The sequence below is a fragment of the Eulemur rufifrons genome, chromosome 16 (assembly GCF_041146395.1).
Source record: "Eulemur rufifrons isolate Redbay chromosome 16, OSU_ERuf_1, whole genome shotgun sequence".
In the NCBI taxonomy this organism is placed as follows: Eukaryota; Metazoa; Chordata; class Mammalia; order Primates; family Lemuridae; genus Eulemur; species Eulemur rufifrons.
In genome coordinates, this window is record NC_090998.1 from 86017854 (window position 1) to 86033939 (window position 16086).

The following is a 16086-nucleotide window of genomic DNA, read 5'->3' on the forward strand; positions in this document are numbered from 1 at the left end:
TGGTTGTGAGATTTTCAAAGAAAATATTATAATATTTTTAAACATATAAAACCCAGCAATGACTGGATCACAGGCTTTTTGACTCCAGGGTTTCAATGCTTCATTTCCTATAAAGTATGAGAGGTTAAAAAAAACTTTAACAGACTCTATTACATTAAAAAAAAAATTAACCTCTGATATAGTAAATGAAAAAAGAACATGGAGTATGCTAGTTTGTGTAAAAAAGAAAGGAATAACACAAACTAATAACAATGGTTACTTGTTTGGTGAAGGGGGTAGGAGCAGGGATGAGAGTGAAGCATTTCACTATATTTCACAAATATATTTTTATGATTTAGAGTTAGGAATTAACTTAGAGTAGGAAACCTGGGCACAAATCCTGGTTTGGATAAGTCAGTTTGGAAAATGCTGCATAATAGCTCACACATAATATAGTGTGATAGTTTTTTTTTTAATTTGTTTAATTCTAATTTCCAAAGTTATTTGACTTTTTTTGGCAGAATATCTATTATCATTTCTCAAAGAGCAATAAGTGGAATACATCTTGGGATACTAAAGTTAAACAAATTAACAATTTCCTTGCATAAAACAGGTTCCTAGACCAGGCAAATTTTTTAGATTTCTTCAAGCTCTTGTTAAATCAAGTACTATTTGCCTAAAACTAACACTGCAAAAATAATTCATAGTGAAGCTAAAATCCAAGAAAGGTAAATGATCCCTATACCAAGCTCAACAAAATTGAATAAGGGATTCTTAAAATAGGCTTCCCAGCATTGAAAAGCAAAGCCTACAGGCTAACAATTTCAAACTACTTCTGGAGAGAGAAATGCAAAGTAAGCATAAAAGAAAAATTGCGCAACACACACACACACAAACGGATACACACACAAATGCACACACAAACGCACACACACACAAACGGATATCTATTAGTAAGTAACAGCTCACGCCTGTAATCCTAGCACTCCAGGAGGCCAAGGCGGGAGGATTGTTTGAGCTCAGGAGTTCGAGACCAGCCTGAGCAAGAGCAAGACCCCGTCTCTACTAAAAAAATACAAAGAAATTAGCTGGACAACTAAAAATATATATTAAAAAAAAAAATTAGCCAGGCACATGCCTGTAGTCCCACCTACTCAGTAGGCTGAGGCAGAAGGATTCCTTGAGTCCAGGAGTTTGAGGTTGCTGTGAGCTAGGCTGACGCCACGGCACTCTAGCCCAGGCAATAGAGCGAGACACTATCTCAAAAAAAACAAAAAACAAAAAAACAAAAACAGAAATAAAAAAAAAAAAACCACAAACAAACACATAACAGCTGACAAAAATCACTAATAGTCCCTGATAAGCACCCTTCTGAAAGGCTTCTGCTACATGCATATAACAGGCATTAATGCTTAAATCCGAAGAGAGGCAATGCTAACCGAAGAGAGGTAATGTTACCAAGAGAGGTGATGTTAACCAAATGAACTCAAAGCCAAAATGTTACAGCAAAAAGATCTATTTACTATCACAACAAGTAGTTAAAGACCTATAACAAGGTAGGGGGACAAAAGATGTCTGTAATGAGTAATGAGCAGCAGCTGGGGATGAAGAGGAGGTGACCAACAGAAATATTAATTTCTAAACCCAGGTAAACACCTTTTGAATAAGATCACCTCAAAGTCTTGGATGATATCAAAGCTAACCAAATGAGCTTATTAAGAGTCATGAGCGGCCAGGCACCATGGCTCACACTTGTAATCCTAGCACTCTGGGAGGCCGAGGTGGGAGGAACTTGAGCTCAGAAGTTCGAGACCAGCCTGAGCAAGAGTGAGACCCCCCCCCCCGCCGACTCTACTAAAAAACACGAAAAAATTAGCCAGGCTTGGCAGCGTGTGCCTGTAGTCCCAGCTACTTAGGAGGCTGAGGCAGATGGATCACTTGATCCCAGGAGTTGAAGGCTGCAGGGAGCTATGATGATGCCACTGCACTCCAGCTGGGGCAACAGAGTGAGAGTCTATCTCCAAAAAAAGAGAGTCACGAGTGAGACTATGGCTTCAAGTTTGAATACAACATACAGTAAAATTTGTATATGAGCATAACAAATACAGGCATATAAGAAATGGACTGCTTTAAGTAACAGGTGTACAGCATTACTCTCCATTCTTTTAAACAAGCTACTTCTCTGTCTCTCTCACTGAGATGCACAGCATAAGACCAGGGTCATACTTTCAAAACAAGTACTATCAACTCCCTGTAAGCTTTGCCAAAGCTCCCACTGTGAGAGGCAGCCAATGTGGAGACTTCTGAAGTTCCAACAAAGTTCTCAAACCCATTGTGCCAGCCATTGACAGTGACAGTGTTCCTGGAAGCCTGTATGAGGTGCAAACCAATGAGTTAAAGCTTTGTGGATGCTGGGAGCCACCACAAAACATCTTCCAATTTTGCCAGTTTTTGCTCTGAAATCACACTATCCCATCCCCTGGAAACCAAGAAACAGCAGGTGAAAGCTTCAAAGCCACATATTCAGAATGATTAGGAGACAAGCCAGTCTGATTAGGGGATAAGCAACCTCATTTGCAGATGCTTTTGCAGAAGAAGGGGGAACTAAATAAAAAGGGGGGAGCTAAAAAAAGATCTACAACTCCTGCCTTCTACCCAGAATTATTAACCACCCTCTCAAGAATGTTTGTGGAGCACTGAACTACAGAAGGAAAAAAAGAAAATGGAGAAGAAAAAAAAAGGAAAACAAATTTAAGGCTGTAAGTGTAACTATATAAAAATCCCAGCCAAGCACAGTGGCTCACGCCTGTAATCCTAGCACTCTGAGAGGCCGAAGCTGGAGGATAGCTTGAGGTCAGGAGTTCAAGACCAGCCTGAGCAAGAGTGAGACCCTGTCTCTGCTAAAAATAGAAAAAATTAGCTGGGCATGGTAGTGCCTACCTGTAGTCCCAGCTACTCAGGAGGCTGAGGCAGGAGGCTTGCTTGAGCCCAGGAGGTTGCTGTGAGATAGGCTGACACCATGGCACTTGCCCAGGCAACAGAGTGAGACTCTGTCTCAAAAAAAATAAATAAATAAAAATCCCGAAGAGACGATGATCTACAAAACTGAGCTCCAAGTAACAGAGCTAACTATCCAGCTGCTTTCCCACTTCCCTAACGTCCAAGATAAATAGAGCAGGCCCATCAAGAAGCCCCATCAACTTCCAGGAAAAGAGAATCAACATCCTCCTGTCTCAGGACAAACCACATACCCACAATTAATTCCTGAATGAAATCCATACAGGTCTGCTTTGGAAATCATTCTGGCTGACAGCAATTAACGTCCCCTCCTTCTAACAACTGCCAATTTGCACAGGAAAAAGCTGCTCAAAGAAAAGCAACAGGAAGAAATTCCCATGAGCCTCTGTCCCAAAGTGTTCCAACTCAAGCAGTAGCTGGAGGTCACATGCAGACTCCACAGTGCACTCAGGCCCTGTCTGTAGTTCCTCTAGTTCTACTAGTACAGCTTCTGTCCCTACCCCGATCCCCAGAACTGGGAGAGTCCCACAGCCACGCCACCCATCCCTCACAATAAAACATGCTTTCCTTGTGCTACTTCCAATTAGGATCCGACAAAATCAATGCAGCCAGAAGGAAAAATAAACAGTATGCCTCCTCAAAAACCACATGCCTGTAATAAAATATCCAATACCCAGTGTAAAATCTTTTTCTCAACAAAGGAGACACCAAGGAATCAGCCTCTACATGGGAAAAATCCCATATACCAGGGTGTTATCTGGGGACCTAGGTCCCTAAAAAACCCAAGTGTTATGGTTAAACACACCCATGTGGAAGTCTAAACCTCAAAGACTGGTTTCCACCCTTGGAAAAATAGGTTTTTAGGCATTCCACCATTACCATTTGACAATTCAAAAATGTCATCTACTTCATAAGTGGTATTTATCATGTGTCCCCTGCGTTGAATCCTCAGCTGAAATTTCCAGATGCCACGTACGTGCAGGACACGTCAGAAGGAAGTGATATTACCAGCTGCTCTCCGTCATTCCCTTCTTAGAACCTGTTTTATTCATTCAGAACAGTCCCCTAACTAAACAGCCAGAGAAGAGTCCCCTAACTAAACTAGTAAGGGAAGTCTTGAAGCTGGCGAACAGTCAAGGATTATATAGGAGCCCAAGCCAGAAGCCAAAAGTGAAAGGGGAGGGGAAAACAAGTGCCAAAGAGAATTCTTATAAAATACTTCTATGAATGTTATCTCTAAAGCTGAGATTTAAAAGAAATGTATCAAACTTCCTTATTTTCAAACATATCCAATATGAGTGATCTGAAAAATAGCATGTATTTTGTGAAGTATCTCAGCTTGGTCTTTTTCCCAGATCCATAAAAACAAGCTACAGTATCTGATGAAATTCACTGGTTGAGAAGGGAAAGGTTAAGGTCCATAGTTGATCAAATGGCTCTAGTCCCAAATGGTGGTAATATATGCAAACTGCAACACTCCAGAATCCTCAGCAGCACTGTAAAAGGCAGATCAACAGACTGCTCCAATGAATTGGAACAGGTTGGCTCTAATTGCCCCTCTCACTTGTGTGGTTCCTCTTTTTCCCTAACCACACTATCACAAAGGAGCTTTTTACATACACACACGTGCATTCAATTAATATCTGAGCACAGGAAACTAAGTATCAGGTTGCTGTGCCCACCCAACACATTCTGCCCCTTAAATTCCACCCCAGCTTCTGTTTTCAGAGACCCCTCTGTCACCTTTAACCTTGATATCAATGGAAAGATCAGGTAACATTCACATATCACACAACACCCAGTCTTCACAGGAGCTGTAAAGCAGACCAAGGGCAGGAACCCCAAACCCTAGCCTGGGAACATCTGGAGAAACAATTAAAGCCATCTGCAGGTCCCAACTGAGAAGCAGGAAGACAAAGCTCAATTCAACAAGAATGACAGTTTCTTGACACTTGGGCCCAGGCACAGTGCAAAATGCTATGGATCCCGAAAGATCCCTTGAGGATCTCACAGTCTGGGCAGGAGTGGAGGGGCAGATACTTGATCAAATGTTAATCTAAAAAGTCCTATAACAGAGCTATGGACAGGAAATTTAAAAAAAAAAAAAAAAAAAAAAAAACAGCAGGAGTGTGGGAGAGATAGGAGTAATCACAAAAGGCATTCAGGAAAAATCAATATCCAAACTGATTCCTGAAGACTGATCCTTACAAATGAGAGAAAGGAAAGAGACGAGGCAGGAACTTTGGGTAGAAGGAACAGAAACAGAAGCACAGAAGTATGCATTAGCCTGAGGGGCACAGTATGCCCAGGAAACTTTACGTCCCTGGACGTGGACTTGGAGGTGGAGTATAGGAAGAGATGGGGCTAGAAAGGTAGGCAGAAGTCAGACCAGAAGGACCCAGTAATCCAAACAAGAGAATGGACTTTATCCAGATGTCAAACACAAGCTTTCAAATGATTTTAAGCAAGCAGTAACAGTCAGATGGCTCTTTTAGATAGATCACTCTGTTAGCAGTCTAGAGGGTACATTTGAAGAAACTGAAGAGAGACCACAAGAGACAACACAAAGGCATCCCAGTTCAACCTCCACAAACCAAAATGAAAACAAAAAGTACTGTCTATATGAAGCAACACATTTGCCAACAAACCTTACAAATTTGAAACACATTTTCACTGCTCTTGCATCCGATATACCACTAAAACAGCCAGTGAATCTGTCACCCATCCTCCCAGTAGAGATCCCATGGGTTCTATGAAATGTCCACATCCCTAAGGCAGGCACTAAGATACTTCAGTAGTCCTTTCACTCCTTAGCAAAGAATTGTCTCCCCTTTCTCTAACCAGAGAGACCACAATGACCAGGTTCATTCCCCTCCTCCACCCTGGATGACTAGCAACTGAAGTTTCCCGATTTAACACTCTGCTCATCCCTAGTTTCCAACTCTGGCACTCAATCAGAAGCATGTTAACCACTCCATGCTGGTCAGTAAGCAGGAGCTTACTGAGTGCTGTATAGGAGGATACAAAGAAAGCAAGAAATAAACATTTAGTGCTGGGTTCCTTGATAGGCACTTTAAGTAATCACAGTGATTCATTGCAGTAGTTCATAAGAGTATATATTAATTCTCCCAATTCACAAATGTGGGAGCACGAGCTCAGAGATGTTCAGTATCTTACCAAAGGTCATTCATTTGATAAATGGAGCAGCCAGGATTCAAATCCAAATATGAGAAACTCTAAATGGTGTTTCCTTATTACACCATACTTCAAGTATATATGGATAATAAATATGATTACATATTAATGTTGGCAATAAGAGTAATAACATCTCCTTTTTAAAAATGGAAAAGGTACCCATATCTTTCATCCTCAGATTAAGGGAGCACTCAGAGAAGTCACAATTGTGTAATCACAACTGGAATCTCCAAATGCTACTAAAAAGGTCACTCTTGAGCATTAGTGATCAAAAAATGTTCCGACTCAAATAATCAAAGCAACCTGGCTATACTGCAGGAAAATATATCAAATCCTCCATACATTTTCCCTTCAGAGTCCATAAGACAACATTTGAAAAAAACCTCATGGCTGATCACTTGCTTGTTCTTGAGTAAGTTCCCAAACTACTTTCCCCACCCAAATTACAGAAATGTTTCCAGGATTCACATGGCAGTTCTGATCCGATTTGTCCCAATCCTGGCTCAAGCAGCTTTGTACTACCCTCATAACTAGATCAGCGACAGCCAATGGGTTTATTCAAGCTGATCTGTGATGGATTAGATAATGAAACCTTAGCCATGTAAGCTGCCTGCTTGTATTGGGGCTGTAGGGGAGAAGAATAAGAAATTCAATACTCCTAGGGGCCACCTAAAACACCAAATGCACTCTCCATCCCTCGTTCCATCTGTTTGCTCACGCTCCAATTACTGTCATTTCCTTTCCATCATCTCTGTGGTTCTCCCTCCTGTCTTTGAAGGAAGTACACATTTGCCCCAGAATAAAGATGTTTACTATGCTTTATGAAGGTATGTCAACAAAAATCCAAACAAATCCGCTCACTAAAATGACTCTTTATAGTTTCTAAAAATTACTTAAGCCTGACATCAAACTGAAGGCCTGAAAGATATTAAACTAGAAATTCACTAGCAACATTCTTGTTTACACTAAGCAGTATACTGACTTTCTTTCTCCACAGTCCTGTAATCTTGAGGCCTGTCTGCACCAGTCTGTTTTATAACAAAATGAAAGTTAAATGTGTAGTTAGCTTCTGTTGTGTTCACATATCAGTGTGATAGAAAAAAAAAAAAATGACAACGTGGCTAGAAGACGGGAGAGAGAGTTGGGAGACAAATTCAACTCAGGCTAATCTCTTAAGTCGCCCTGAAGAATTCTACTTTGAAATCTGATTTTCTCCTTCTCAAATATATTCCCAGCTTTATATTTGCAGGCTTCCCTCTGAGGCTTAAAAAAATTCAGTAATTTTTTCATGACTGTGCCTCAGTTTCTTCATCTACACCCTGGTAGCGTTATGGGCTAAAAGTCTGTGTCCCTCCAAAATTCACATATTGAAGCCCTAACCCCCAGTGTGACGGTACTGGGAGGTGGAGCCTTTGGGAGGTAATTAGGTTTAGATAAAGTCAGGAAGGCTCCCATGATGGAATTAGTGCCCTTATAAGACAAAGAAGAAACCACTGACACTCCTCTCTCTCTCTCTCTCTCTCTCCAAGAGCACACACTGAAGAAAGGCTATGTGAACACACAGTGAGAAGGCAGCTGTCGGAAAGCCAGGAAGCAGGTCTTCACCAGACACCAAATCTGCTGGCACCTTGATCTTGGACTTCCCAACTTCCAGAACTGTAAGAAATAAATGTCTGTTTTTTAAGCCACCCAGTCTATGGTATTTTGTTGTGGCAGCCCAAGAAGACGAAGATGGATGGAGATGAAAAATTCAGTAATCTTACTGAGATATTGTTCTTGAAATTACTTGTAAGGAAAGCACGTAATTTTTATAACTCTACTCAAATGGTAGCATCATGCTCAGTTTTAGCACCAAATATGCAAACAACGGTCCAAAGAGACATTCAACTAGGAGGAAATAAACCCAGAAATAAGCAAATGTGAAGATAAACTACTTCAATGAACACAGCAACTACACGTTACCTGGAACCCCTTCCCTGAGACCGAAGAAAGTCTTCTTACTACTAAAGTCAACCGCTAATATGAACAATTGCTGAACCCACTTGGCTAAACTGGATTTATGACTCTATGGTCAGAAGCAGTTACTCAGCCATATAATAATCACATACCAACGTTTCACTACCATAAAGAATTTTGCCAAAAGCTGTAAGTGATAACTAAGGTGCATTTTACAGTATACAACAGCTAAATTCCTAGAAAAGTATGCAAAAATTGAATTTTTATTAATCAAATTGTTTATATTCGCTAGAAAAGCTGACCAAAAGAATTCATTCCCCAGTATATTTTATAGAGCCTAAATCTCATACATATCAGACTTGCTTGTGAAATGAACCTCTAATATTCCTACATTTAACTTTCCACCAAGTTAGAGTACATTATTTCCAACTACTCTCTTTAACAACTACATTTCTCAAACCGTACGTCAACTTTCCAGTTGAATTTATCACTTCCCTCCTACTCCATGGTTCAGGTTTCTATGCTTCTATACTATTTCCAGGGCTGCCGTGACTCCTCTTCCATCCACATAAAGCTTCTATGTACTGCCCTTGAAGGCATCAACCATTCCTCTCCCTCCTAAGGTTCCTTCTGAGCCTAAGGATTATAACACAAGCACCAGGGATTCTCTGGAGTCCCCCAAGCTCCACGTTGGGAAGTAATGATTTGCTCCAAAAGCTTAGTGACTACTACAGCTCAAAGGGGTTCAGGTTTGGGATCTGAAGCTTAGCGTTGCAGCTCCATTTAGTAATCAATCTTGGGAAATTAATTCCAGCAAATGTCTTTATTCCGTAAAAGGGGGATGATCTTTTGACACTCAAAGGGATTGGGGAATTTTGTGATAGTAGCCTAACGCCAGAATTTCCTAATTTTTTAATCCCTTAACTATTTGTAAAAGGTAAATTTCAACTTCAATTTAATAGGCATTGAGCACTTACCATGTTCCCAAAACTGTTAGGTATTATGAATGATAAACACAAAGGATATATAGTACCTGTCTTTTAGAAGCTTACAATCTTAGTAGGGAAACAAGAATAATAAAACAATTGAGGGACAATGCAAGATGATGCATAATTAAGCATCAATATACCAGGAGGCAAGAGTAGGGTGTGACTGATGTGAACTAAGCTGTCAGGGAAGGCTTCAGGAAAGGAGCTGTGACCTCAGAAAAACTCCGTTTGTGCTAACCCATAATAAAAAAACATGTGTTTTAAGACAAACCCACATACCAAAAAGACTGGCTACACTAAGATTTTTAAAGTGTATATTTACATAGGGCCGATAGGCATTTCTAAACCACTGATATCATCTCCTAAGACTGCCAACCCCACCTAGCTCTGCTCCAGCGACATTGTTCTCCTGTTCTCAAACACATCAAGCATACTTCTTTCTCAATGCCTCTGCACCCTCAGTTCCTCTACTTGAACCCTCTTCCTGCAAACATCTGAATGGCCCATTCCCTCATGTCATTCAAAGGTCATGAAAAAGGCCTTCCCTCACTATCTTCATAATTCTCTAGCCCTTTCTCTATTTGTTTTTTAGCTCTATCACCACCTAAGAATAGTTGTTGATTTCTTTATTAGATATCTCTTCCCATTAGAATATTAGTTCCATGAGAGCAGGGGGTTCTTTTGTTCACTAATATATCCTCTGGGGTTAAAACAGTGCCTGGCATATAGCAGCTGCTCAATAAACATGAATAAATGAATATCTACATGCACACTTTTAAAAAAACTTTTCACCCATACCTAGACTGTATGTACCCTAAGGACAGGGAACTTGACTTACAGTTTTTAGAAGATAACTTAGAAATTATCTTATACAAACATCTTATTTTATAGCAAAGGAAACAGAGGCCCCAAAATAAAAGATTTCCCCAGAACCACACAGTTAGGTAAAGGCAGGGAGCTAAATCAATGATGATTTAAATACTTGTGTGACATAGTGGGATGAAACTACAGCAATGAGAACATATAAAGTAAAAAATAAAGAACATCCACAAACTGACACAGAGTATAAAAAGGATTAGATTATCAGTGGTACAGTTCTCAGTTGCTAATTTGTACACAAAGAACCTAATCCACTCCTTCCTCTGCATACCCCCAAAGTCCCTATACACTGCTCCACTTCCAAACATCACTATCCTTAGCCAATGTGAAGGCAGCCATCAAATAATAGGTCCCGGGAGTAAAGAAGGGAAAGGAAAGGGGGTCTTCCTACTAACTATGATTGACAGAAACAGTAATACATACATACATAGCTATGCGTACACACTAAGTAGAACATGCTCACCAGCACCAACATCCAGCCTTTCTTCCTTACCATCAATGTTAGCCCACCTCACCTGAAGTCTCCCCACATTCCTCTATTTTTTCCATGGCCCTGAGCTTTTACTTCTCACAATCCCTCTGCCTGACAGAGTTTTAATGGAGAATAAAGGCAGGCAAACAAAAGAATTCAAAAATAAACACCCGAGGGTCACTTTACCCAAACCAACAGAACAGGGTGGATTCTGCAAAGGAGACCAAGAAGCACACAACAAATATGTTAGGCTTAAGTACAGCTGTGTCTCCAACACAGGAAGTTGGGCAGAGCCTTGAAAAGCAGGGAGCAGAGCATAGGAAGTCTTTCAGCACTGCAGAGATTTCCAAGAGTGGTGTAATGGAGAGAGCACGGGCACAGGAATTAGAAGCCCAAGCTTCTAGTTCTAGTTTGACTAACTGGGTGGCCTTATGCAAGTCACTAGTCTTCTCTAGACTTTTAATTCCCCATCTATAAAGAAAAAGGTGTTCAAAACATGTTGGTACCTGAATACCTTCCAAAAAAAAAAAAGAACGATAAAACTATTGACTCTCCTCCACCAAAAAGTGCACATAAACTATTCTGCATAAGCATCTTCCCAGTCTATTCAAAAACCCCTAGAAAAGATGTCTAGTCCCTTCTATTCCTAACATTTTATGATTCTAAGAGAATTAGGCAGGTATCTACACAATAGCTGGTAGATGAGCATCACCATTTCATAGCAAGTATTTTCAGAATAGACATCAAATCCTAAAACTTACGAAGGTCTCAAGCTCTTCTTCAAAGTACAAAGTGAACTGACATCATCAATACCTTTCCCATTCCCTACCCAAATCAACCAGTTTCTCCCTGAGTCTAGAACTCAGAAATCAGTCTTCTAATGGCCCTATAAATTTTTTTTATAGCCCAGGACATTAAAGAGCTATTTGGTGTCCTGGTAACGTAGGATGCAATTGGCAAAGTACAGGAGGGACATGTCCGGTGCTTCCTCAGGCTCATTACCATGCTGCACAAAGTTAATGAGACAGCACCACCGTGTCCCCACAGCACTACCAAACTCGCGTACTTCACACACTCCCTGTGTAACTGATTTAACCCACAATCTCAGCCACATCCCCTTTCGGCTCTCTCGAGGAGTTTTCTTGCTTTTCACTCCTTTCCTTCAAATGCCGCTTCCCTTTCCCATTCCAGCGTGTGCCGAGGGCTGCCAAAAAGGTACTCCCTCTTCTTGGGAGGTTTCCCACCAGGTCCCCTCGTCCTCGACTCAGCCCAGCGGCTCTCTTCTGGGCAACACACTCAGGATTTCCCGGCTTCCACTCCACCCCAAGAAACTAAGCAAGGGTTTGGAGAAATGGAATCCATCTGAGCCATGTCCGATTTCCCCCCAAAACCTAGTCACTCGTCGTGCCCCTCGTCCCCTCAGGAATCAGGACCTCTCGGCACACCGGGGTCCCCCTGCACCCCTTCTTCTCCTACCCCAAGCTCGCCCCACCTTCGAACCAGGCCCCGACCGGCCCCCTCCCACCTCCAACCCGGGACCCCTGGAAGCCCTCCCCTCTCCAAGCCAGGGAGCCCGGGGCCGCCACTCACGGCCCCACTCCGCACCCCCGCGATAACGGGGCGCCCCGTCCCGCGCGGTCACCTGCATCCCGCCGCCGCCGTCGGCCGCCGCCTCCTCGGTGCGCGGCCGCTTGCTCAGGCCAGGCTCGGCTCCGTCTCCTCCCGCTCCGGGAACCGGCAGCTCCAGCTCCGACTCCCGCTTCATGCCCCGGGCAGCGGCGCCGGGCCCGAGCTGAGGTGACTGCTGCGGCTGGGCGCCCTCCGCCATCCGCCCGCGCCCCCCTCGCCTCCGGGAGCCGGGCGACCCACGACAGGCCACCTCCCCCTGGGCCTCGGCCCCGACAGTCGCGACAGGCGGGCGCGCGCCTGCCCCCGCCCCCCCGCGTGCGTGCGTGCGTGCGCGCGCGCGCGGGCGGGCCCGGCGCCCCTCCGCGGCTCGCGCCTGCAGCCCCTGCCCGACCGTCCGCTCGCCGGCCGGGTCGTGGGCTCCGGGCCGCTAGCGGGTCGCGACGGGCACTCGCTCGCGCCTCCGCACGCACACGCGACACCCGGCCGGGCCCGCCGCGCCGCCCCGCCTCTCGCACTCCCGGAGCTCGCCCGCCGGCCCGCGCTCGCTCACTCACACTCTCCCTCACAACACGCCGGCCGAGGGAGGAAGGGGGCGGTCCGGGCTCCCGAGGCGTGGGGAGGGCTGTTTATTTGGGGGGAGGAGGGGCGCGAGGCAGGAACGAGCTGACTGGCCGGGATCCTCCGACCCGCCACTGTGGCAGCACCGGGAAGGCGGGGAGAGAGAAAGAGGGAGGGAGGGACCGGGATGTCGGGCTCCAGCCTGCGCGGGAGGCTGTGGCGAGGGGGCGGCGGCGGCAGCGGCTGAGCCCGCGGAGGGGGTGGGGCCAGCGCCCCTCGGCAATCTCCGCCGCCTCCGCGCCGGCCGCCCGAGGGAGGCAGGGAAGAGATCGGGGAAGCTCGGGAATCTCCGGCACGGGCGCGGGATCGTCCTGGAGGCGCAGCGCCGCTGGAGTGCCAGCCTGTGCGGAGGGGGCGGGGCCGTAGCCGGGGGGCAGGCGGAGCTTGAGAGACCCAAGAGCCCGGGAGCAACTCCTTTTTGCAGGACTAGTTGTGCTGAATTGGGACCTGAGTTCACCTATCTGGTCGCCTTGGTTCCCGGGAAGAGAAGGGGCACTCTGCGAGAGATGGGGCTCTTGGGTTCCTTTCCCGCAGAAAAATGGGGATCTTGAGTTAGAAGGTCCAAGAATGAAGCCATTCCTACATGGCTCTCCCCAGTTCTGACAGCTTTTATTCTAAGCATTAATTATTACCACATTCTTAAAGATGTTAATAATACCTGATTTTTGTAAGAGTTTTATGTTTTGCACAATGCATTCACAGGCCCGTTTTAAGGCCAGTGGTATAGGTAGAGTAAATACCATAATCTCCATTTCATCGATGATAAACCTGAAGCTTAGTTAAGTCCTGCAGCAAAAAGTGGCAAATCCAAATCGCAGGACACCAGATCATATTCTCTATCTCTACACCTTGCTGCCTGAGTAGCATTTTATTGCTTACCAACTTTGTGTAGATAGAGATATCTGTGCAATAGACAGATTCTGTCTCCTACCATACTGTAGGGAGAAGGACTGCATCTGCTTTCTTGGGGTTCTATATTGTGCCCTGCACATTATAGGAATGAAAAAATGTTGCCTAAATGACCTGGTTTCCAGTCTTGGCCTTGCCGACTAGTTCGAACAAGTCATTTCATCTCTTTGGACCCCAGCTCGATCATTGTAAAATGTGGAGATAGTTTGGATCAGTGGTTCTCAACCAGGAATGACTTTTGCCTTTCCACCGCCCCCACGTTTGTCAATGTCTGAGGCATTTTTCATTGTTACAACAGGGAGATGCTGCTGGCATCTTGTGGGTTGTTGCTCAATAGCCTACCACGCACAGAACAGTCCCCACAGGAAAGAGTTCTCCATTATACAGCCAGAAAGGTCAATAGTGCAGAGGTTAAGAACACCTGGGTTAGAAGATGTTGAAAGTTATTTCCAATCAGTCTATAATTTGGCCTTTGAACTTGTGTTTAACCTGGCTAGAGCTCAGACAGTACAATAGCAAAGATCCCTGCTTAGAGTTAGACCAACCCAAGTTAGAACCTAGGCTTTACCACCTACTCCCCATGTAATGTTGGACCAGTGGTGACCAAGAATTTCTATATAAAAGGTGTTTAGGGATGCTTATTGGTTGGAAGGAAGGACTGGAGGACTTGACCTGAAGCAGAGTTTTCACATCAAGTGCATTTTATTACTTAGGCTATGCTATAGATCAATAAAAATTTTATATTGTCAATAAAAATAGACAAGTTTTAGCTCTGCCACTTACAACTCATGATGCTTTATGAAAGCTACTTTCTCTATGCCTCAATTTTTCCATCTGAAAATTAGGATAATAATAGTACCTTCCAGAAGGGTTATTGTAAGGATTATGTGAGTTGTCATATTTTAAGAACTTCAAACAGAATGACTTATGGTAAGCACTCAAGAAATGTTAGCTATTATTATTACCATTATAATTTCATTCACATTTTAAATAACAGTGAAAAAATATTCATTGTCAAGATCAAAGAATGTCATTATCACCATGGGGGGGCTTATTATATAAGGTCGGTTGGGTGGAGCTGTTACAGATTCAAACAGGGCAGACAAAGCCCCTCAAGTCACCTTGGTGCAACAACTGTGTTTGGCAAATTATTTTATTTCACTAAGCCTTACATTCCTCATTTGTAAGATGACAATAGTAATAGTCACAGTGTTGTTCTAAGGATTAACTGAGACAAAATAAAGCACTTATTACAGTGCCTAACATATAGTTACTGCTTAATAAGTGGTAATTATTTATCATTCTAGTTTGGTTAGTGACAGTAAGCTATTAAATATTAGCTAGGGGCCTGTGAAAATGTCTAGGCTGGAAAGAGAAGCCCAGACATCTCTTAATATTGCTATTTGCTTCACCAGGGTGGAAGTCCAAGTGCCTACAAGCTTGTTCTTGAGCTGAATTAGACCCCAACCTAAGTCAGGGTCTCCAGCTGGCAGTACCCCACAGCGTGATCCTGTCCAACCAAGCATTATGGCTTTGGAGGAAAATCAGGATGTTTCTTGGTGGCCTATGGAACAACAATGGAGCTTTTTTTTTTTTTAACCTAGTGATATCAGCAGTTTGCTTTCTGAAAATATTACCTGCTGAATTGATATCTTAAGAATTCTTTTTTCCCTACCTGCCTTGCCAAAATGCTGAAATCTAAATGGTCTTAGGTCCTTCCTGGGCTCCCTTATGACCCAGCAAGAAATGAGATTTGGGATCAGGGCTGCCTGTGACTCAAATTATTGTTATTCAAGTAGCACTCAAGTCTGTAAGAAATAGAGCAATGCAGTATAGGAATGTTTGAATGACCAGTCAGAACAAAGAGAAATTGGACCCTGCCCTGTAAACAAGCATTATACATTTAGGGAAGGAGAGCAGCATAGAAGCCTGCAAATAGTAGAAGAAGCCAAGTGTACCCCTGGTAGCACAAAGACCAGGATCATTTCTTTTATATACATTTGCAGCTACTTGTTTGGGAGCAGATAGTTATGAAACATTACGGAGGAAGAGGCCGTTAAAGAATATTTTCTGTTTGGGCATGGTGGCTCATGCCTGTAATCCTAGCACTCTGGGAGGTGGAGGCAGGAGCACATTGCTTGATCTCAGGAGTTCGAGACCAGCCTGAGCAAGAGCAAGAGCCCATCACCACAAAAACATAGCCGGGCATGGTGGTACACACCTGTATTCCCAGCTACTTGGGAGGCGGAGGCAAGAGGATCACTTAAGCCCAGGAGTTTGAGGTTGCAGTGAGCTATGATAACGCCACTGCACTCTAGCCAGAATGATAGAGTGAGACTTGGTCTCCAAAAAAAAAAGAAAAAAAAGAATATTTTGTTTATTTTTTAGAGACAAGGTGTTGCTCTATTGCCCAAACTGGAATGCAGTAGCCACATAATAGCT

General features: G+C 43.7%; 1 protein-coding gene across 8 annotated transcripts in view; it reads right to left on the reverse strand.

The window, feature by feature from the left end:
- RBFOX2 (RNA binding fox-1 homolog 2) overlaps positions 1-12445 on the reverse strand; it is a 274549-nt gene extending 262104 nt beyond the window's left edge. For all 8 annotated transcript variants that reach the window (XM_069490849.1, XM_069490851.1, XM_069490847.1 and 5 more), the window contains exon 1: positions 12131-12445. In XM_069490849.1, coding sequence (XP_069346950.1) covers positions 12131-12316 — 186 coding nt within the window. In that variant the 5' untranslated portion in view covers positions 12317-12445. The remainder of the gene's footprint in view (positions 1-12130) is intronic.
- Positions 12446-16086: the final 3641 nt, after the last annotated feature.